Genomic DNA, 23,982 nt, shown 5'->3' with positions numbered 1-23,982 from the left:
GACTGAGAAGCAGGCAGCTTAGTGCTAACTGAGCAAACAACCAATCCCAGCACCTCAACGATCAATAACTAAAACAAATACAAAAGTGTCAAATTTAACAAATCGCCCACTTTTTTTTGGTCAGGCCCAGTTGCCTGGCAACCACATCCCTAACCACAGACTGTAAATAAAGATGGACGACACATCTCCATTTCCTCCTGTTGTACAAAGATTTTGCAAAAACATCTCAGATAGGGGCACGGCCATCTTGTCCTTTTGACGTCAGCGTCTCTAAAGAAGCAAGATCCACGCCATGTACACACTCGACCAATAGTGTGTCAGTCTAAGCTGTCAATCATGACGTTAACCACGATTTTATAGCATAAAATCAAATTATAAAGAAAATAATCAGTAAAAGCGAGAACTTGAACCAGTTTCATAAGTACTACCTAAAATGACAGTTTGAGTTTGGTCCAGGCCCCATAAGCTAACATGGAGGAGGCAGGGTATATTAACTATACAGCTGCCAGCCAGGAGGGGGCGAACAGGGGGGGTGGCTTCACTTTTGGGGGAGCTGTCATGTCGTCCTTCTTTATAAACAAACCTTCTGAACTTCTGGATAGAGCCAATCCAATCTGTGAGCTGAGGTAGGTCAGCTGCTGGCTTCTTACTTACAGACATGAGAGAGGACTCAGTCGTCTCTTCCAACTCGATGAAACAAAGCCAATGAGCATTTTTCCCAAAGCGCCATTTTTTTCCTCTAAACCTTTTTCTTACTTTTGAATGGTCCTTGTATCAAACTCTAAACTGGCAGGCGAACAGTAAATCAGAGCTCTGCTTCTTTAGAACATCCGTCACCAGTGTGCAGACAGCTTTTTTTATTACTCGTTTATTTCAGTATTTTTTATGAATCGCTCGTCCTATGTAACGTTATGTTTATGTATTGGGGGGGGGGGGGGGGGGGGGGTTGCCTATGACTGCGTTTGGGTTCGGGGAAGAGGGGGACACACTCACACACTCACACATGGAAACATACAACAAAAAAAATCTGTTTCTTTTTTTTTAATCAGTGTATTTTTATCCTCGGTGATTGTGCCAGACAGAAGATTAACAACATCAGCGAGAGAGAAAAAAAACCTCCTCCATTCGGGAGAAACGTTCCTCTGTGTACTGTCAGTTGTTTTTGTTTTCTTCCCCCTTTTTTTCAGAAGTGGTAGTGAACGTACTGTTTTCAGTCCTGACTGTGTGATTATACCACGTTTCTGTTGCGTCTGTGGTCATCGGCTACGACACGATGACACGGAATTAGCCATCGCTGAGGTCCCACTTGTTACTGCATGCGTGTTGCACTGCAAGTCCAACTCAGCCAGATAGAACCAGATTCATCCGCTCATTTCATTCCACAGGTACTGTGAACGGTCTCATATCCTCCGTTTGACAGAAGGAGGGATCGTAATCTTACATCTCAGTATGCAATTTAGTGAAGCTGTAAAAAGTTCTCGGCGAGACGTGTCCATGTCCCTCGATAACGCAGGACATAATCACGAGGGACTTCTGCTTTACCAGCAAGGAGCAGAGATCATCTGTACAGTAAGACGCCTCCGCCCCGTCTCTTTCCCGTCCTGTCAGCCACAGGCTAGACCTCAACGACTCTCATACACAAGCTTGTATACTCCTCAGAATGATGCTGTATAATGGCTATGCATTTGGTGGTATAGCGTGAATATTTTGGACATTGTATTTGATACTCTTCTTTAACCGTCACTAATGTCTCTCTCTCTCCACTGCCTCTGCTTTCTGTTCCAACAGTATAAAAACTCACGTTTAGTTCTTTTTTTTTTAATGCACTGTGTCATCCCTCCTGATACATTTCCTCATGTGCTGTACAAGAAAAAACTATGTGTGAAAAATAAACCAAACTTGTGTTCATCCTTTCAGGCGTCTCCCGCGTCGATCTTTTTAGTGCAGAAGGTAACAGAGACATCAGCTGGTCCATCACTTTGATTCAGTGACTTGCAGCAATTTGATTTTAAACAGTGTCACCAGATCCTTTTGGGGCTTCTTACATCCCATCACAGAAAAAGGGTTTCCGTTTGGTCTTAAAAGGGCCGTCTTGTATTTTTTTTTACCTGGGCCCTATGTTTATAAGTGTGGCAGTGTAAATGAATGGTTCAGTGAGTTTGAGACTTCTCGTTGAGCGAGACGTGTGTAATGTTTCCAGACTCTTAATAAAGACCTAGAATTATAAATTGACCCTTTTATTGGTGAATAAAGCACTCAGTGGACATTTTGTCGACTGTCGCAGTTGCCCCATAAGATTCCACCGTAGCCACTGAAACCAGAAACGAGCTGTGTCTGAAGAGCAGCTCAAGGGGATTTGGTACAAACACTCAGTTGGACTCAAACATGAAGTGATTTGATTTTGGCGGTGGAGGGAGCTCCATGGAATAGTTTTAAATTCGGTAAACCTTTTCACTTTGAAATAAAGATGGACTAATTCTATTTCAGAGGTCAAAGGTCAAGGCCACTGTGACCTCACAACACGTCTTGCCTCAAGGGATTTCTTTCAAATTTGGTACAAACGTTAATTTAGACTCGTGAAGCAAAATTTGGTGGTCAAAGATCAAATCATGCTGGTCTCCTAAAACATGTTTTGGCCTCTTGAAAATGTAATCTCAATCCTGCCGATTTTGACCAGTTGTAACTTGGAGTGATAGATTAAATGATTAGATCTCAGTGGACAAAGGTCAAAGGTCGCAGTAACCTCATGTGAATGTGCACTGGTTTGCTGTGGCATACCACAGGGCAGAACATTCTCAAGTGTGAGACACACCTGTTTTTATAACGTCAACAAATATTCAACAAAGGCCTCTTTTGATGCTTTTCAATATTAGATCCAAAATAAAGCTGATCAGAGTTTAGATCCAAAATAAAGCTGATCAGAGTCTGAAAACACACAGAAGACCGACGACACACATGCAAGACAGAAACACAATAACTGATGACGCTCCACACCACATCCTCTTGTCTCAAAGCAAATCCAAGTCACAGCTCCTCATTTGCCTTAACAGAACTTTATTTACACGTCCATATATAGCAAGGTTCAAGGTTCATCATGATGCAGTCTTGAAAATCCCAGTTTGCCTATATGTGCCCTAACAAATACAATAGAAAATCACATTTAATGTTGAGTGTTAAAGATGAAGATCGCGTGGCAGACTCCACGTCACCGACACTGGAGGGGGGGGACTTGTTGAGAGATGTTTGAATCGACTTCAGCTTTCTGTCCTCCGGGTTGTGAGTTTTTTTTTTCTTTTTGTTCCGGGCTGGTTTCCTTAAAAAACTTCCCCAGATCCTCGTCTTTGTTCTTTTGTCAAAGAAAAAAAGAAACATCAACAGGAACAAAAACAAAGGGAGTCTCAGGACGCTGCGGAGGAAACCGAGCCGTGTTGGGTCATGTATGTTCTGCAGATGATACAATCATATTGCTTCTAAAAACTTAACCAGGAGAAGAAGAAAAAAAGCTGGAACCTCACAGCAAACCATCTGCCACACATCTGCTGCCCCGAGGAGCAGCCACGTGCTGCGGACCAGGCCAGGCCAGGCCAGGCCAGGCCAGACCGGGCCAAGCTCTTCCAGAAGCTCACCCAGCCTGGGACTTTTTTTTATTCTTATTTCCTTCTATTTTTTTTTAACACAGAGCAGAATATGGACTGTATTTTTCATGACAAGTTTCCAGCCCTCCTGAACCCTCCCCACACGTCTTCATTCCCGTGTGTCTTTTTCCTCATGGTGCCGTCGAACAGTTTTTGCGAAAAATTCAAAGGCTAAAAAAATAAGTTTTGCTAATTTCTTGTTTACTACAGAGGTTTTATTTTGTTAAAAAAAGGGAGAAAAAAAAGGAACAAAACAAGAAGTTCTTTGGAGGAATCCCACATTTGCGCAGCTATAGACTAACCAGCGTTCTCAGAGCATTAAAAACAAAGTTCAAAGTTTGTTTGTCTTTTTTCCAGAGATGTGACTTTGTGCCCCCTCGCTTCTCGCTTCTCTCTCTCTCGCTCATTTCTTTCACAAACGTAAACAAAACAACAAAGTACGAGTTGAGTGTCTCTTGTTTTCCATGCCACCGACGCTCTGTACAGTCATTGGTGCAGGAGGGAGCTTTGGCTCCGCCCCCCCCAATTATTAGTTTAAATTCTTCGGCCAATCGGAGTTCAGTAGATGACTTCGTAGACTGTGGCCTTCTTGTCCCCGGAGCCGGTGACGATAAACTGGTCGTCGGGGGAGATGTCGCAGCTGAGAACCGACGAAGACTCTTTAGACTGAACAGGGAGAGAGAGAGGAAGAAACATTAGAACAAACACTGACACGTAGACACACACAGGAAATGCTAGTAACGTCAAAGCTTCTAGTCTACAGATCCAAAATGTAACAGCATCATACTTCATATTTCATTTGGACAAAAGGTGTTTACAGAAATCCGTGCACAAAGTGCATCAGTGCTGGATGACGTACCTGGAATATGCTGGAGCCGTAAGGTGTCCTCCATGCGTTCAGCAGGTTATCTTTGCCCGTGCTCACGAACCATTTACCTACAGGATGAAACACATAGAGCCATCAACACATAAAGCCTCGGGGGAGGAGAGATATGGACGAGCCAGAGAGGGAGAGCTGCTCTTGTTAAAGAACAGAAGAGGTGAAAAGGAAGAAGCCGTTTCTGAATAATGAAAGATTTGTTCTGCTTCTCTGTGATTAAATTCCCTCAGGTAGTGTGAGGGAACCGAACCATCAATCTAGTGCGTGTGTACACAAAGTGTGTGTGTGTGTGTGTGTGTGTGTGTGTGTGTGTGTGTGTGTGTGTGTGTGTGTGTGTGCGTGTCCGTACCGCAGTAAGCAAACTTGAGGGAGAGGACGCAGCTCTCGTGGAGGTGCAGCTGGTACTTGTCAGGTTTGGAGACGTGCAGCACTTCCACGTTGCTGCTCTCCATTCCCACAGCCAGCCACTCGCCTGTCGGACAGTAGCCCAGAGAGAAGATCTGCAGGAAGGAACCAGTGGAAGGTGGAGGGAGAAAAGAGGTGGAGACCAGTGAAGCATTAATGATCATCAACAACATGTCAGCACATTAACGCCTGTTAGTCTGGACTGAAGCGTCAGGGTCGGACTTATGTTTGTGTGTGTGTGTGTGAGTGAGTGAGTGAATGTGTGTGGATGTGTGCGTGTGCGTGTGCGTGTGTGTGTGTGTGTGTACCTGCGAGGTGAAGTCATGCTGCTGCAGCTGCCGTCCCTCTCGGAGGTCCCAGCAGCGCACCGTGTTGTCCAGCCCCCCCGTCCACAGCTTGGTGCCGTCGTTGGAGATGTCGATGCAGCTCGCTCCGTCTGTGTGGCCCTGGAACTGCCTGCAGGGGGCGAGCAGTTATACACTAATTATACTAATAATATAATAATAATAATACTTAAAATTGCACAAAATTACACTGAAGGAAGGGTGTTATAGTCTCCACCACAGAATAGTCCCTGGGCAAAAGATTAGAAGTGCACTGAAGTATAATCTTGCGGGCAGCCATCATTAGAAGCTGATATTTCTCCAGATATTGAAAATAATACAGTAAAACACAGTTTAATTAAATAACATATCTTCACAAGATAAGATGAATACTATGCATTAGTAGACACCTAAAAATGTCCTCAAATCTCCTTATGAGGACATTACAGTGTGTTGAATAAATGAGTAATGTTTAAACACTGCTAATTAATGCTAAATAAGGAGACGTTAAATGTGAGTGTTAGAAATGGAGGTTGTTTCTTTCTCCTTGTTTAAACACAAACACACACACACTTCCCCCTCCTCTCTACTTAATTCATCCTCAATGATTTGATTGACAAATTATTATTATTATCATCATTATTAACTGGTGCTGCTGTCATTAATAACATAATTACACCTCACCATTATTATTTTCATTATAACATCCACTCTGACCGAGCTTGACAGTGACTCTGTTCCTGGTTCCCTCCCCCTCTCTCCCCCCCACCTCTCCTCTCTCCCTCATGTCTCACCCCAACCAGTCTAGGCACACGGGCGCCCACATTAAATCAGGTTCTAGATTTTCTTCCACTTCTTTCAGGGAGTTTTTGCTCATTGTGACTTTTCGATCTCATGGTGAAAAGTGCCTTGATGTATGTTGTGATTTGGTGATTTCAATACAACAAATAAAGTTGTATTGAATTGCCCATCTAACAAGTTCTCCCTCTCTTATGATTGAGAGAATAGATCCTCCCTTTCCTAAACTTCTCTTACTAATTTATCGCTCTCTCCTCTCCTCCTTCCTTGTTACTTGTAAGTGATCTGGCCATTTCCTCTTTACCTCCAGCTCCCTCCGTCTGACAGGAGGAGACTAACAGATGGTGCACCCCCCCTCCCCTCCCTCCCTCTCTCTTACCTGACCAGCGTCTGGTTGTGAAGGTCCCAGACGACGATGTTGCCGTCGCTGCAGCAGGAGAAGCAGACCTTGTTGTCGGGGGAGATGGCCAGGGCGTAGCAGGCGGGGGCGGACGACGTCAGCTCCGCCTTGATGCGGGGGGTGGGCGTGGCCAAATCCCAGATGGACAGCGTGCTGGCCTCCCCGCCGACGATCAGGGTTCGGCCGTCGGACAGCAGCTTGCAGGAGCGGATGTAGTTATCCCTGTTCTGATCGGTCATGGTGAAAGGGAAAATGTAAACTTTTATGCTCAGTGATAGTTGCTGTGGTTCACTGTAAGTGAGGACCAGTGGGCTCGAGTAGGAAGTAGAGCATTCTGCTACAGTGTTATCACAGCAATAAATGAAGATGCTGCGGGATTTTGGCTTTAGGACAATGACACAACGGTAATTCATCATCTAAAGTGAGTTTTTATGTGTGAAAAACAAACAGCATCACTTATGGTAGTAAAGCAGCATTATTAGACATAAATGGACCTTAAATACGACTCCCCCCCTCCCCCTCCTCCCCCGTGTCTCACCAGACAGTCCAGCTGGGCCATGGGGCTCTTGCTGCCCGGCTGGCTGATGTCCCACACCTTGACGCAGCCCTTCCCTCCAGTGTAGACGTGTCGTGTGGAGGTGCTGATGGTGACGGCGCACACCACCTCCCCGTGGTTCAGGGTGTGGATCTGACGTGCGTGGCGAGGGATTCCCGGGCCCAGCAAGGCGTCGGGGGGAAAGGGCACCGGCTGCATCTGGCCGTCTGCGCTCACATGGAACGAGTAGGCGCTGGAGAGCAAAAAGATGGAGGGGGGAGGGGAAAAGGATAAATAACAGAAATTAAAGTCTACATCGAAATGACTCATCTGCTTCTAAAAGTTGGGACGTCTGTGAACTTTTCAGTGAGCAAGAAGAAGAATCTTGTGTGAAACTTTAATGAGCATCATATAAGATGGCTTCAGTTTCAGAATGTGTGAGACACATTCGTCATCCACTGTCTGCATCCCTCAGGAATTATTTTGAGGAACTGGCAGAGACTAAAAACAAACATTGAATAATTTCAAAACTGAAATAATATTGCTGCTTTAAATGATCACTGACGTCTACAGCAGAGTTCAAACTGTAAAAATCCCATTCATTTTCGAGAGAGATTTTGATCATCAGCCAGAAAATCAGAGTTACCAGACTGTGAAACGATGTAATGCTCCTGTAGAAAGTCTGAATGATATCAACTGTTTTAAAACATAAAAGGCATTTTATTCACAATGTCAAGAAGTAGGGTACAGCACTACCTTACATTTATTACAGAGCAACCACGGTGTCTCATTCTAACATGGTGTGTACTTCCTTTACTCGAATTATGTACATAGTCTTGTACCTTACAGTTTTTTCCATTTTACAGTTATTCATTTTCTTTGAATCAAATATTTAATGGTCGCGACTCACATGTTAATGGTCGGCCTGGTTTCAGGCTTAAAACTCTTAAACCACAGCGATTCTATAAGTCACTGTTAGGCTCTATAACATTCTCAATACCACAAAGAGGAGACAGACATGGGAGGCCCATTACTGTTTAAATAAGGTTGTGCACAAATCGTTTGTTAATAAATGAGCTTTCGTATGGTAAATTCTGATCAAATTAAAACAAACAACTAAATAAAAAAAGCAGTGTTTATTAATTTATTTATATATTTCAATATATTGGTTGAAATATCTTTCTTTTTCCCCTCTGTTGATATTGAAATTGAGCAGAGCAGTTGAACAGGTGAAGATTTAAGCGATAGTAGGAAAGGAAGAAGAAACTCACGGCTTTCCGGAGGCAGCTGCCTGCAGGCTGGCAGGAAGCCCAGGGACCCTCATGTGTGGGTGGGGAGATTCATAGCCCACCTGGAAGAGACGGAGACCCTGAGTGTAAGAAAGACTCGGAAAATAAATACCTGGTTAAAGTGAAGGAGTGAAGAAAAGAGAATTCCCTCATAACAATGGACCTTTTCAGATGAAAGACCAGAATCAAATGAGATCACATAAAAGACTTTTCAGGAGCCAAGGTCACAGATTCGTAACGATAAATGACGAGACGACTTCTGCTCCTCTTCCTCTAAAATACTTCTTTCTTTCCTGTGTATAGAGTATCTGCCCTCTGACAAGCGTATATGCTGAGATATCACATATGACAGTGACACTACAAAGACAAATTATCTGCAGAGCGTGGAGCTCACCACAGGGGACCGTCCATAGCCAGCGGCAGCAGCTGCCGCCGCCGCTGCTGCAGCTCCGTTCATCTGGGGGGAAACCAAGTGGAGGCCTGCGCCGTAGCCTGCCGCCCCGGGCAGGTCCCCATTCACCCCTGGAGGCGGCAGGCCAAACGCCCCCGGAGGGTACGCTCCCTGCACCGCCAGAGGGTTTCTGAGACCCAGAGCTGGAGGAAGGACGGAGAAAAGACACAGTTGTATTGAAGAGGGTATTGTGTTGTGAATTATTGAAGTGAACAAATTATTGATTGAGACTAAGACTACGTCAGTAACCCAGAGAGCTTCGGATAAACATGGGAGAGAAGATGATGCAGGTTTTATTAAGGTGAGTCCCTGTGCAGAACCTGTCAGTGTGTGAGACAGCTGAGACTGACAGGCTGTGAAGGAGCTACTGCAGAAGGCAGGACATCACCAACTGCAGCACTGGACCACTACTGACCCCTGCTGGCCACCAATGATTCCTGCAGCAAGTCACTACCTCCGTGTGTGTGTGTGTGTGTGTGTGTGTGTGTGTGTGTGTGTGTGTGTGTGTGTGTGTGTGTGTGTGTGTGTGTGTGTGTCTGTGTGTCTGTGTGTGTGTGTGTGTATGCGTTCACACAAACCAACATCCGTATCCTCCTCCAGCGCATGTGGCTGCATCTATGAGCGTGTGCATATACATACACAATGGCGTGTGTGTGTGTGGGGGGGGGGGGGGGGGGCTAACAGGTGATGTGAGAGAAAGCGATACACTGGAATAGATGGAGGCTCATTATGAAGCAGCTCACAGTCACAGTCCATCACCTCTCCTAATCTTTCCATTTAAAAAGTGAGGCGCACTGAATATTTTTGCCCACAGCTGCTTATTAAGTCCAGATGGTGGTCGGTGGTGGGGGGGCTGGCTGACACCCATACCAACTACTGCAGCTCGCTGATAGAATCAATACATGCAACAAAGCCAGTGCCGGATAAAAAAAATGTCTCTGCAAATACAGGTCCAGTTTTTTTTTTATATGATCCCTGTGAGGAGGGCGAGCCTACGTCCCCTGACAGGACAACTGGAGACATCTGTTTTTTGGTGTCCTCAGTGATGTTGGCAAACCTTACAGCTTCACCTCACATCCGATATATTTCACTAAAGCTGCTTTCAGATATGCACTGAATCCCCAGACATTCTCCAGAGTACCTAGTGTGTTCTTCCTATGTAAAAGGCAAACTCGGGAGAAAGTCCGGCCCCCATTCTTTGCAGTTCATGTCTGTAAACGGCTAATAAAATACAGAGGATTTGCTCCCTGGGGAATAAAAGCTTGTGCGAGGATCTTACCGAGGGGGTCGACACCAGGTTTGCCTGGGATCGGTCTGAACTGCGGAGGGCCGCTGGGTCCTGGGGTGTTGGACTCTTGAGACATGGGGGTCCCTGGCTTCATACCTGGAGTGCTGGATTTCTCCCTCTGGAAAAGAGCAGAGAAGAAAAAGAGAAGTGTTAAAACTCAGAAGAAGGAAAAGGAAATATCACTACAATAAAAAGTGATATAAAGAGACTGACTTTAGATGTGAAGGGAAAATATAACGGTAAAGCAGCAGAAGAAGAAGAATGACAGAGGCAAGCACACAAACAAAGAGGGAGAATGACAGTAAGAATGAGTGAGGGCAGGTGGGAGCTGGGGAGTGCTGTGGGATGTCAGCAGCTCACACTCAATGTGAGACGGATGTTGAATACACACCATGATAACTCCAACATGAACTGTTGACCCCAAACAAACAGCAGAATACAATATGTGCTGACAGCATGAAAACACTGATGTCCTGTGCTGCCTTCCTTATGTCCATGTGTGGTCAACTTCACTGCACATGTGTGCGCTCATACAGACGTGTTAGTTCACCTGTGGGGGCTCTTTGCCGCGGGAGGGGGAGGGGGCGCTGCTGGAGGAGGCCAGGGAGGCGGGGCTGGCCTGCGGTGGACCCTCCTTACGAGACTGGGGCATCTTGTCCAAACCGTTCTCTCTGGACGAGTAGGACTGCACGCTGCGGGGGGACGACGGGTCCTGAATCCAGAACACAAATCTTTAGATAACAAGAGACAATTCATTTGTTACCTCCGCCAAAGAGGTGTTTGTTGATCTATAAGGAGGATTACGCCAAAACTATCAAACATATTACCATGAAATGTTTTGGAGGGGTGGGGCAGGACCCATTGAATTAGGATGTGACTGAGGATTATGGGCGAATCCATGAATTATAGTTTTTATTCACTTTGTGACATTAGGGTGTTTTTCCACATTTTCATTGATTTTTCACAGAATATTTATTCTCATCGATCTTGATAAAAAAAAGAATCTGGCATGTGTAAAATTTGGTGCAGATCTCAATAAAATCTAGTGAATTTACATGTGGTTTCATAAAGGAGACGGTTGGGGCCTCAATGGAGGTATGCTCTCTCTGAGTGCTATTCTTTTTACCTGTTTCTCCTTTAAAAACGTTCACTTATTTTAACAGTATTTCTTGCTCTAATCTTTTCTCAACTATACTGGCCGATGTTATGATTGAGAAACAAATACATCCCCCAAGGAGCTCATGTTTGCACCCCTGTTGGTTTGTCAGCAGAAATGGCTTTCCACATAAGTTGGAGGAAGGATGGAACAGGAACCAGGAAAGAATCTAAACAAAGAGTTTTTTCCACCACTTACTTTAACATCGGTCTTTAACCATTTCCCCCCTGATTTCCTTAGTTATAATTCATAGATCTTGATGAAAAAAGTAGAGTTTAGTGGGCTGATATATAAGTTTGTGCGGTTTGGTGCAGCTTCATTGCATTTTAAGGGACATTTGAGCTTTATTCCCTATTCGGAATTATCAGGCAGTAAATTAATTCAAGCAGGTGTTTTCCAAAGTTGCAGTACTTTAGTATGAAAGTCTGGTTTTACGTTGAAATGGGTACAGACGCACTTCAGTTATCAATGCCTAATGGATACTGAGGTGTTTTTAAAATGCTTGTGACCGGCAGTGAAGTGCACCTTCGTCTGTGTGTTTTATGGTTGTTTATCAAGAAATGAGGCCAGGCTGAGGTGGATGAGGATGGGAGGAGTGTGTTATTGTTATCATAATTATTCATATGGTCCTTCCGGGTGCGTTTACGTGATGTATGCAGATGGAAGCAGTGACGTGAGGCCAACACAGGCCGGCGGCCGCCTACTAACCTCATCCACCACCAAATTATCGTCACTCTTGTCTGCATCGCTGCCCTGTGAGAGAGGAGAGAGATGGAGATTAGATATTCTGCTCTGCTGTATGATGCAGGCAGATCACATGAAGGAATATACACGCACGAACACACAAAAGGTCAAACATGCACACAAAAAGTTATACACAAGCAGAGGAGAATTTGAGAATTAAGATATTATTTTAGTCTACGTGTCATGTTAGAAGGAGAATATCAGTCAAAATTAGGAATGTGGATCATCTGTTTATGTTATATGTTAGCATAGAGTTCCACAATAACCTTGCTCAACCTTTTGGCTCAGCAGCATCACATTATCATTATATAGATAGATGGATACTTTATTAATCCCGTGGGAAATTCAGGACTTTGTAAAAACAATTGTTCAAGAAACTGAATTTCAAAGAAAGGGTCCGCATAGAGCTTTTATTGCCATCAAATTACAACTTTATCCTCATATTATTACGATTATATTCTAATCTAACTTTCTTCTCAAATACAATTTATTCTCAAAAGCTCTGAGTGGCCCTAATACTCATAATGCACAACCTCATGCATTTGAAAGTTTTGTAAAAATAATCCCTAACAATGCTCCACATATCGCCTTCTCCACAATGACACCAAAAGCACAGTAATGGCACCAGGAAGTAAGACTATTTCAATTATGATCTATAAAAAGTCCAGTGCACGGACACCAGTGCTTAGGTAAAACATTCCCCCAGTTACTTAAACATGACAGTGTGATGAAAGCGTCCTCACATAGTCCGTCATGAACTCCTTCTCTTCTGCTTTCCTCTTCTTGCCGTTGCTGAGGTAGTCTGCTGAGCGACCCTTATCCCCGTTGGACAGCGAGCTCTGGAGAGGGAGCAGAGGGAAGTGGTGAGGAGAAGGGTCGAGTGAATTGAGAAACGAGCGAGTGAGGCAAAGAGTAAAGGGGAGGTGTGCATCGGGGCACAGAGCGGTGGAGGAGATGAAGGCAGGAAAGAGAGAGGAGCAAAGAAAAAAGGGAGCGAGGGTGGAGAGGAAGGAAAGGGGTGATAATGAGGCGAGGGGGACGGCAATAAATCATGTCAGGCTCATGAGCTGCAGAGATGAATGTGAAAGAATATCAGTCTGCATCGATCGCCGCTGTACGAGTCAGAGGAAGAAAGAGAAGGTTTCAAGTTTTCTATAAAGCAGCAGATTTAAGTCAATGAGATATTGTTTTGAAAATACTCAGAGCTGCCAAAACCTGTTTACTTTTAACTAAACACAGACAAAAAAGAAGAAAGAAACGGCATCTTAAAGTTTTTTTACTAAAGCACATGCAGTGATACAAAGCTCGATGACTTTTTGCTCTTTAGATTCTGTGTCAACTATTTTTTTTTGTATTTTATGGCCATTTTGTCTTTATTAACAGGAGCAAAGAGCCGAGAAGGACCCAAACCTACGCCCGCTGCCGGGGGCCTCCAGGTGAGATAGTGGTTACCACTTTATTTTACCTTTGAATAAGTTTCTGATAATCTCAAAGAAGTTTCCTTGTAGAAGTAGTTACAAGGGAAATATTGTCTGTAACATGCAAAAATGCACTAAAGTATCTACGAGCAATCAGTGTGTGTGTGTGTGTGTGTGCGTGTTTATTTGGTGTAGTGATTTGTACTTACTGGTCCTGCTTCACGGTCTGTTCATTCCAGAAAAAAGCATCCAGACACATCCAGGTACCAGGCCCAAAGGACAGTAGATACAGATAAGGGGACACACACACACACAAACAAACACACACATAAGTCCATGATTATATGTGATCACTTTACATCTCTCGACAGCTGATGACTCAGTGGAAACAATGTCTCTGAGGAGTGTTATTATCAGCAACACTGCTGTGCTTTGCCAAAAAGTCAAAACAAAGCCGATCATCAGAGTCCATTGAGCCAAGCTCCAGTGATTACTCTGCTCCGAACCTCAGAGACATTTTGAAGAATCCAATCCAGCCATGAACTAGTCTTATAAAAAACAAGTAGACATGCATTATTTAAAGTGATCCTGTACCTCGGTGGTGCTCTGCAGCAGCAGCAGCAGCCGCTGCTGCCTCTAGGTGGGCTCTCTCATCCTTGGCAGCCAACTGAGCCCCCAGAGCCCCGGACAGGGCCAGCAGGCTGGATCCTCCGCCAAGCGCCAAGCCGGGGTGGGTCAGTCCTGATGGGTGTGGGCCCATTTGCAAGCCCTGGACATGCTGGGAAAGGTGCTGAGCCTGAAGCTGTTGCTGTAGAGCGGAAGAAGAGAGGAAGACACCGAAGGAGAGAGGAGAAAAGAGAGAGTTTTGGGTGACTTACGAGCACTGACTGAAGTAGCTTGACAGGAGGTGAAAAGGAGGAAGGAAAGGAAGGGAACCAATTGCTGCGATGCGCACGAGAGGAGAGACGCTGATGTCAGGGCAGTGGCTCTGCAGCCGGATCAACCCTGATGGGAACTAAACTAACAAATAATGAAAACTCATTTTGTTTCAATTCCATTCAATCTGCTTGGAAATTGGAAAATATATCGGCCCATTCTTTAAATCGGATTATTTGGGGGGCTGAAAAGTAAAGGAAACAAATAAAACAAAAGAATAATTATAAATTTTAGAATCTATAAGAAATCTTAATCCATTGTTTTTAAATATCAACCAATAAATTGATTCATTCCAGTGTGGGCCAAAGGAAAATTGCCTCAATATAAAGGTAAAGGAGGAAAATAAAAAAACGGCAGTATAAGTTACACACGCTATGAGGCAGAGGGGGGAGCCCACGTACCCCTATCGAAGCATTTAGCTCCCCCATGGTCACCTGTTTGGCGCGTTCCATGGCCTGGACCACCTGTTGTTGGTGCTGTGGAACAAACCAAAAGGTCAATGGAGGCAGTTGGATTCAGAAAAAATAATAGGACTGGATACTAACAATTGGATACTGGATAACTCACATTTCTTAATTAGAATGAAAAATACTCTCATAAACAGTGTCTATGAAATAAGGATTTTTTTCAAATAGGAATCTGAAGCCATTTGGTGATCGAGGAAAATCAATGTGCTTTGAAGTTCTGTCCATCTGTGTGTGTGTGTGAATGTGAGTTATTGATAAATGTGTAGTGTGCATGCCTTCTGTGTGGGCTGCGGTCAGACACTGCCGAATGGTGTGCACGCGCGCGTGTGTGTGTGTTGATATGTCTTTGTGTGTTTGTGCGGGTGTGTGTGTCCGTCTTTGTGTGTGTACGCGTTTGTTTGTGTGTGTGTGTGTGTGTGTGTGCCTCCCACACCTCCTGTGACAGAAATGGGATGAGCTGAGCACAGATCACATTCAACCGCTTGGCAATCTCCGTCTGAAAGAGAAAAAAAGATACTGTCACTTTGATGAATAAACACACACACAGCCCAGATTGAAGATGAACAAACAAAAAGACGCACACACTCATAAAAGGTTGCACATATGCACGCGTGCACACACACACAGAGCATGTCTGTGGCCCGTTTCTCCCAGGGCCAGTGTGGTAAATATTTCAGCTGCTTACATCTGGTCCATGCAAATGGAAACTCTGCCAGGGAGTTTGGCTAAAATATTCATGGACAGCATCTGCTGTGGCCACAGCCAGCCCACACACTGTGTGTGTGTGTGTGTGTGTGTGTGTGTGTGTGTGTGTGTGTGTGTGTGTGTGTGTACGCGCACGCATTTGTTTCTGATGTGTCCTTGCATATCTGTTTTTGTGTGCTCTTGCTCTTGTGTGTGTACGTGTACGAGTGTGTTTCCTACTGGGGGGTCAGTGATTCTTGCTGTGGTTGTGTGTCTGTCTCGATCTGCTCTACTACACAGCAAACTCTTCCTCCCTCCATCCTCATCATCTCCCTTTCCATCTCACTCCATTTATCGCTCTTTCCATCCCTCGTTCCATTTCTCCCTTCCCAGTATTAGCGCCATAATCAGTGTAACAAATGCTGCCATGTGATGTTTAACAGACACACACACACAAACACGTTTAGCGGCGGGCCCAACAAGGCCGTTAGAGCCAGTAATGATATGCATGCAGAGATCATGACAACATCATTATGGCCGCAGGCTGTTTATCTTCTTGACAGCTAGATTCTGCTCTGAGAGTGTGTGCGTGCGCTTGTGTGTGGGTGTCTGTGTGTGTGTGTGTGTGTGTACACGTATACATGCACACTCCCCAACCCATTCTCTCTCTTAAGTGATTTATTGATGCCAGACTGAACTTCCGCCCCTTCCCTTTTTTCTCTTCTTCCTCTCTCATCCTCCCTCTCTCTAATTTGTCTTGCTTGCCCACATCTCTCCCTCCCTCCACTCTCCATTTTTCAGCCAGACATGAGTGTGTTTCCCCCTCCCTCCTCTGAATCCATTGCCCCCCCAACCCAAGGGAGACACAATGATTTCTTGTTAGAGAACTCCAACTGCTAAATGACATCTTCAGGAAAGAGGGAGAGAGAGAGAAGAGAGAACATGAGCAATCGAGAGAAGGAGGATAAAGAGGGGAGGACAAAATGAGAGGGAAAGTGAAAAGAGGAGGTGGAGGGAGGAGAGGAGGAGGAAAGGGGCAGATTGGGCTGAAGAAATGACAGCCCGAAGGAAGTGGGAGGGAGAGGAGAAATAGACAGAGAAAGAAAAAACAGAAGGGAGGCGGGGGAGGGAAAAATAAAAAAAATAAAAACGAGATTGGTGAGGTGGGGGCGGCGGAGAGGCTGCGGCGGCGGCACGTCAAAAGTGAAACGATTGAGATGGTGAAATGAAATGAGCGAGGGAGAGGGAAAGAAAGAGTAGACAGCAGGAAGGCAGTGACCTGATTTAAAGTGAAATTCAGCATGGACTGTACTGTATGTCTGCGAGGAGGGAGGTGGAGGGAAGATGTACAAATAAAGAAAAAAAAGAGAAATTGGTGGAGAGGAAGGGAGACGGAGTCAGGGACGGTGAAGAAATGGAGATTAAGAGAGAGAAGCATTAAAAAAGACAAGCAATTGAAGGGAATGGAGAAAAAGAGGAATAAGGGACAGAGAATCAGGGCAGGAGTGGGAGGGATGGGTGGATGGAAGGAGGGAGGGAGAGCGGGAGCACAGGGGCAGTAACAGACAGGGATTTATGATGGACGGACGAGTGTGGGGGGGCTGATCTTGAGGCTTGGGGAAGGAGTATTTTCATCTGTCTGTGGTGGAGAAATGAATTCTGTTTGTGGATCCTATTAAAGCCTCCACAGCATAACAGCGCTATATACGAGTCCATCATTGAGGGGACAGATGGACAGAAAGACAGAAAGATGGAGAGACAGACTCTTCAAAGAAAGATATTAGTTACATGGAGTCGAGCTGATGTGAGCAAAAAGAAGAGGCAGCGATAAAAATGCAAGAGAATAATTTAAAGCTTTAGGAGCATGAGGCAAGAGGGGATAAGATAGAGGGCGAGAGACCTTAGAGACGTGTTGGGGGGGGGGGGGGGGGGGGGGGGAGAGAGAGAGAGAGAGAGAGAGAGAGAGAGAGAGAGAGAGAGAGAGAGAGAGAGAGCAAGAACTAGAGAGAGATGTGGAGTTCACTCACCTGTTTGTGCATTTCAATGTTAAGGCCATAGGACATCTCATAATACTGAAATACAGAGGAGAACATCAGTTAACACATATGAACATTGATGAACCAGAATGTTTGAGCGCTTTCATGTGTGGACAAAATGAAGCTGGAGGGTTTTTAAATAACTAGATTAGTTACACACAATAGGAATGCAGTTATCAACGGACATTTTAAAACAGGGAATAATGAACGGAAGGAGAAAAGAGCTGCATTCTCAATCTCAACCCAATAGATACTGGGCGTAAATAAAAATGTGCCAACTATAGCAAAGCAATGAAGCCTACAACATGTACACAATATGACCTAATTCAGAAAAATAATCATTACCATTATTTCGATTATGGTGTTTACAGGCATTGCAAATAGAATATTACATTAATATTCCTGTTTACATGTGTATAAGATCAAATCTTGATAATGACTCATGTGTGTCCACTACAATGTGCATCCAACTTTAAAACCCCTAACCTGAATAAGCTTAATGTTCAGTGCTTCTGTTTACCATTCCTGGTGTTTTCATTCCAATTTAGCAAACGCTACAACTCTGCGAAATGTTAAAAGGGAAGTTAAGAGCTGAATCATCAGAGCTCATTAAAAAAAATGGGATGTTAAATTTAAGGCGTATTATTTGTCATGTCCTATAAACATGATGAAGTTTGGCAATTTATTTTAATTTGTCTGTACAAAGATTAAATGCAGATGTGATAAAAATGATTCAACACAGAAAAGTTTAATGATAGTGCAAATTATTCTTATTGTCGACAAATCTCAAGTGCTAAACATGACTTCACTGTCAGTCCCATGTAATAACAATATTCACTAACAGAGCATGTATGTATATGAATTAATCTGCAGCTAAAAGTAGTTCCTAAGAAATGCAATATTTACTCTTGCTTAATTCATATTTCCTGAAACCTACAGTACTGCAGCAGCCTGCTGTTCTACGATATTGTTGCCTTTATTTGTTTGCTTTACATATTGTTGTTTTTGGTCTTTTCAAGATTTACTGTAATTGTAGTTTTCAATATTGCTAGCCTAACCCTATAAAAAAATAAAAGGTGAATTTTCACAAAAGAAATTATAATAAAGAATCCAATTTCTGCCACTGATGTTGGATTTACATAAAATGACATTTCCGTCCGTTTTTTTACACCATTAGATTCAAAAGTGTGAGCCCTGAGCCTTTCACAAAACCTATGCTCCCAGCTTCAGACAGTGCCAGGCTGAGCATGTGCACTCATATGTTCCTAAAAGCACATCACCACTAATTTCACCTCCACTCCGCTGAAAGTCAATGGCTCTAAAATGACCCGAGGCACATTATTGAAGCCAGGAGTCCGCCTAAAGTGTCACCGGGCAGCGGAAGGCGACCGACTATTGTAATAATCATTTCTAATGAGAGCTTTTTGACTCGAGCCTTTATCCTAAAGTGCAAGGAGCTTGTGGAGAATGCGAGGAGGAGCTCCGTCTGTCTCTCTACCTTCAGGGATGGATGAAAAAAGGAGAGCATTTTAAAGTCAGATGCTTCGGAAAAGTGACAGGCTGACATTTGCTTTTCAGCGTGGCTGGCTGTGGAGAGATAAGATTGGCAGCTGGGCAGCCATAACAGCCTGGCAGGATGGGAGAGGAGATGGCAGGGGTCCTCTCTCTCCAGACATCTCTCCTGGCAGTAAGCATGAGTGTGTGTGTGTGTGTGTGAGTGTGTGTGTGTGTGTGTGCGCAATTGCGTTTAAGTGTGTGTGTTTGCAGCACAAGACTGCATCTGTGTAAGAGCGTGTGTCTATGTGCTCTGTGTGCATGTTTCCCTCCGAGTGTGTGTGTGTTTTCGGGTGGTGTGTGCATGCTCCTCTTTCTGTGTGTGTGTGTTTGTCAGTGTGCCTCCAGAGAAGACGCCGTTCCTGGCAGCTCTGCTTGGCAGTTGGGGTGCCAAGTTTTTGCCTGTTGCTTAGCAACATCCAAACTCCCCCAAATCATCAGCCAAGAGAAGGAGACCTGGCCTGTGCTTCATGCCAGCTCCCCCCTCTCCCAATCACTAGAAACTTCAATCCGTGCACTGGCACCGTCTCTGTGCCAAGATTACCACATAGCTCCTATTTGGCCCGGCGGCTCCTGGGCAGCCCGCACTCAGTCAGCTGTGGCTGTGTGAGACTCGGCTCACAGGTAAATCAAGGCTGTGGGTTTGCAGACATGAAAAACAAAGAAGGACAAAGAGCGTTGGCCTTTCCTTTACCCTAAAAAAGATTTGCGGATAATGTTTCCTCTATAATCACACAGCCCCAAGCTTTCAGAGCCTCTGACTGCAGAGAGCTGAGTTCTGAAACACATTAATGCTCCCGTGCTTTCTGTTGAGCAGAGAAACTGTGTAAGCCTTGTCTAATAATTCTAGAAATCTGTGTCTGTGGCTCTCCATCTCCAGAACGGTTCATCTTACCGGCTTCATACAGGACACGTGTATCATTAAGGTCAAAGGAAGTTTTGGATACAGGATACATTCAACATTAATAAAGTTAAAATAAACCGGTGACCAGCACTTTGTTCTTACAGCAGCTGGGATTCATCGACGTACAGTAATTGTAAATCACGACAATGTGTTCACAACGACGGTCGAGATCCTGACAACGACAACCGATTGTCCAGTTCAGGGTTCAGCGTAGTGAGCCAATCATCACTGAACTTTGAATCAACAGGTGAACGGCTCTTTGTGGGGCAGCAGCTTCTTGGTTCTGTGGATTAAGTCCAACAGCAGGTCTTTAGTTGCCACAGCTTAATCAGGGCAGGTCACATTTAAAGTTTCAGAGATCAAACTGCAATCAGTATAAGCAAAAGCTAAGCAAACAGTCTTTTCCTAACAAGCAGGTTTACGCCCTGCATCTCAGGGAGCATTCTAGGATTCAAACTATGGTCACATGTTCTTCCTTTGCCCTCAGTGATCAGATTCAGAAACATCAAGCCTAGGGCCACTATCTGCAATGAGAGAACTGATCATGTGATCAGGCAAACTCAGCAGAGTTGAAGGGGATGACTGAAAACCAGTGATACAGCAGGGACACAGTTCGATTTAGTCAGTAGGCTGCAACTATGACAATATTTAGATTCTTGTCATGTCACAATTTTAATCTATAAAATATCATAAAACATCCAGCTGTTGGAATCCAGTTTCCAACATTTCAAAGTTTGATGGCCACATTTGGGTTAGAACCAGACAAGTAAGAGGTTCTGGGCAGAGCTCTGAACAGATGGCCCAGGACTAAATCTCTCAGACACAAGAAACACTTGCAAACACAAATGCAAGACTGCACACCCATGTAAGTGCTATTTATTCTGCATCTTATAATATGTGTGTGATTGTGTGTGTGTGTGTGTGTGTGTGTGTGTGGTCTTGTGTGTGGGGTTTTAGGTGGGTGTTGTCTGGCAGCTGTTAGCAGATGAAAGGGATTCAGCGGGCTTGGCACTGCAATGGGTATGAGTGTATGTGAAGAGACATGGCCTCTGTGTGAGTGTGTGTGTGTCTCACCATAACATAGTGTCTCTGAATCTCGGTCTTCTCTGTAGCCAGTTTCTCACACTCCATTTTCAAACTGAAAGAGGGAGAGACGAGAGAGGAATAAATAAAAATGGGTTAGTTTTGATTTGAATCATATTACAATAAAAATACACAATGCAATTAGCAAGATAACAACAAATAACTCTCTACACCTCCCTCCCTCCATCTCTTTCCCTCTCACACTCAGTTGGAGAGGGGAAGCAGGGTGAGTGGGGGGCTGACAGCCCATTATCACCTCAGAGCAGAGCAGGAATAGACAAAGTCACGCTCGGAGCCTGAAATGCAGCCAAAAGTGCAGGCAGGCACATCCAAGGTGTCTCTCACTCGCTCGGGGCAATTTTCAATCCATCCACGTGCGATCCACTCCTCCTCGTTTTGTTGCTTCCCCAATTACCGGGCGAGTCTATCCGTCTGCACGTCAGTCCGTCTGATCGTTCCCCTTTCTTTCTCCTTCGACTTTGCCAAGTTTCATTGAGGTCTGAGTTTCTGCTTTAAGTGGGATAAATGTGGCAATTCTGTCTTAACATACGTAAGAAATCTGCCTTTTTTCAACTTCAGTCCGGTCTCCCTTTTTATGTCAATGACATGAGCCATGAGTGTGGCTCAGTCTGTTGTCCCTGCACAGACCTGGTATTAACATCTGTCTCAGGAGATCAGATCACAAGTGGACAGCTCTGACTACGCCAGCTCACACCTGGCATTAAAATGTGTCCACTTCCCTGCTCTATATGTAAATTCACATGTAGATCATTTCTGTTTCAAAGAACCAACTTATTATGTTTTTTGCAACTCTGACGATACAGAGAAGATTTAGGATTTTACTCACTTGAAAAAGTACAAAAAAAAGAAAAATCAATATTTGTAGGTTATGTTAATATTGTGATGGTGGCCACAAATTAATCAGTGTTCAAACACTTATCAATCAAATTATATTTATATAGCCCGTATTCATACAATTCGACCTAAAGGGCTTAACAAGGTGCAACATCCTCTGTCCTGACCAAAAAAAAACTATTAACAGGGGAAAAACGTAGAAGCCTCACAGAGATCCACATTAGAGGCAATAGATGCTGTGTGTAACAGCACAAAATTACAATATTTAAGACATCATGTTTTCACACAATGTAAAGGTTTGTCGATGTGTAAAGTAGTTATACATAAGAAAACGTTATTGCCAGTAAGGGTAGAATATGTGAGTAGGCTAATTGTATATCAAGCAGTCTTGTCCATTCAGACCTGGTATTAACATCCATCCTGAGCGTTAGATCACAGGTGGAGAGTTCATGTGTGACCACATTGAGGATATATTTCAGACCTGATCACCCAGACCATATACAGAGGTGGTCTGGGACACATGTGCCCCCATTATTTCAACAGTGTGAACGCAAATGTGTGCTGGTCCCCTTATGAAGCACTGCCTACTCACCTCTGACCTGCTACAGTTTAATGAGGAAAATAATTTTGTTCTTCTCTATTCCTAGACATTGCAAAATGTGTGACCACAACCACATGTTGACAACAAATCAGCCACATATTTTTTTTCAATTACGTTAAATCTTGTAGAGCTGTGCACAGCGCATTGATTCACTTAGCCCCCTCACACACAGATAAACACTGAAAACAAAACACATATGTAAACTCAGACTGTTTTAAACAATGTCATTTGGTATTTGCAAACAGAAACTAAACACATGTTTGTTTGCATAGAGCAGGGAAGTGAGATATGATTGCTAAAAGCTAAAGGAGACTTGAGGAAACACATTCTAATGCCAAGCTGTCCACTCATGTGATCGGATCAACTGACATGGAGGTTAAAACCAGGTATGAATAATGCATAGAAAATTGGAGCAGCCCGAAGGAAGTCATTTGAGTTGAGAGTCGCTCAGTGTGAATCAGGAAACATTTGCGTTTATAATGCAACAAGAACATGGCCGCATGCATCCTAGAATCCCCGACAAGCTCTGAGTGAAGTTGGATCGATCTAATCTCATATGCGTCCTTAATGCTTCTTGGGTGCGTTCACATGTGATCCAATCCACCAAAACAGGTTAATACCAGACCTGAACAGGGCCTGGGCGCCATGAGGTTCCATCACAACTACAGTGAGACCTTGTGTGAAATCTTCTCGACACATATCCGTACGTGCACAAACAAACACCTCTGAGGTGATGGCATCCAAACGTCTCCCTTGTGTACTATATATCTGTCTGTCCTCTGTGTCTGCTTGTCTCTCCTCACACTAAACAGTCCCTTGTGTCTTCTAAAACTAGAGAATGCCAGTGGCTGAATTTTCGCGCACGCACACACACACACACATACAAATGTGTTAAGGTCAAGCATACAAACACCTCCCTTGTTACCTCTGCAACTCTCCTCTCACTAACAAACTCAGAGGTGCACACTGCGCTCCACCTCCACCTCCAACTCCCCAACCCCTCTCCAGAGAGGAAGGATATTTTGGGCCCTTTGCGGTTTACGCAGACTTGTTTGCAGGAGGCAGAGAGATTGATAGAGGGGGCTTTGGTGCGGCGTGGTTAGGTGGGACATTGGAGGTGGGTGAATGGAAGTGGTGGTGGTGAGGGGTGGGGGTCGTTTGGCGGAGGAAAATTACAATATGATTAATACCGCAACATTAGCCCCAGCCGCAACAGGTAATAACGTTCGCATCCGCTCCCCTTCTCCAGCGCTGCGTGCACACACACACACATAATTGACTCATTTATCATTGCCAGCCATTTGAGGAGAAGAGGGACGAGGGAGGAGAGGGAGAGAAGCAGGACGAAGAGTGGGAAAGGTATGTGGTGGTAGAGAGAGGGAATGAGGATTAAACCCCCCTCCTTCCCCCACCCTATAGATTTTATTACTGTGGAATTGCCTCTCAGCAGAAGTCACTCACAGCTGGGCTGAGAACTAATGTGTAGGTGTATGTGTGTGTGTGTGTGTGTGTGTGTGTGTGTGTGTGTGTGGCCGCATGT

The 23,982-nt window shown here is 44.4% G+C and overlaps 2 protein-coding genes across 3 annotated transcripts in view; one reads left to right on the top strand and one right to left on the bottom strand.

Moving 5' to 3' along the window:
• tle2b (TLE family member 2, transcriptional corepressor b) overlaps window positions 1-834 on the top strand; it is a gene marked incomplete at its 5' end in the record, with an annotated part of 76,326 nt that extends 75,492 nt beyond the window's left edge. For both annotated transcript variants that reach the window (XM_053430053.1, XM_053430052.1), the window contains 1 exon segment: window positions 1-834. This exon segment is cut by the window's left edge and continues 1,546 nt beyond it.
• A 2,203-nt stretch (window positions 835-3,037) lies between these two features.
• Window positions 3,038-23,982, bottom strand: part of tle2a (TLE family member 2, transcriptional corepressor a) — a 42,055-nt gene continuing 21,110 nt past the window's right edge. Inside the window, exons 3-20 of the mRNA XM_053431253.1 lie at window positions 20,978-21,041; window positions 17,437-17,481; window positions 15,159-15,221; window positions 14,660-14,734; window positions 13,917-14,130; window positions 13,532-13,548; window positions 12,648-12,743; window positions 11,869-11,913; window positions 10,555-10,716; window positions 9,996-10,122; window positions 8,660-8,859; window positions 8,248-8,327; window positions 6,980-7,229; window positions 6,421-6,668; window positions 5,229-5,376; window positions 4,865-5,015; window positions 4,495-4,571; window positions 3,038-4,301 (exon numbers count right to left, since the gene is read on the bottom strand). Coding sequence (XP_053287228.1) covers window positions 4,194-4,301; window positions 4,495-4,571; window positions 4,865-5,015; window positions 5,229-5,376; window positions 6,421-6,668; window positions 6,980-7,229; window positions 8,248-8,327; window positions 8,660-8,859; window positions 9,996-10,122; window positions 10,555-10,716; window positions 11,869-11,913; window positions 12,648-12,743; window positions 13,532-13,548; window positions 13,917-14,130; window positions 14,660-14,734; window positions 15,159-15,221; window positions 17,437-17,481; window positions 20,978-21,041 — 2,170 coding nt within the window. The 3' untranslated portion in view covers window positions 3,038-4,193. The remainder of the gene's footprint in view (window positions 4,302-4,494; window positions 4,572-4,864; window positions 5,016-5,228; window positions 5,377-6,420; window positions 6,669-6,979; window positions 7,230-8,247; window positions 8,328-8,659; window positions 8,860-9,995; window positions 10,123-10,554; window positions 10,717-11,868; window positions 11,914-12,647; window positions 12,744-13,531; window positions 13,549-13,916; window positions 14,131-14,659; window positions 14,735-15,158; window positions 15,222-17,436; window positions 17,482-20,977; window positions 21,042-23,982) is intronic.

The sequence above is a fragment of the Pleuronectes platessa genome, chromosome 9 (genome assembly GCF_947347685.1).
Source record: "Pleuronectes platessa chromosome 9, fPlePla1.1, whole genome shotgun sequence".
Taxonomy (NCBI): Eukaryota; Metazoa; Chordata; class Actinopteri; order Pleuronectiformes; family Pleuronectidae; genus Pleuronectes; species Pleuronectes platessa.
Note: the sequence above shows the minus strand (reverse complement) of the source record. Positions and strands in the feature narration are given on the sequence as shown.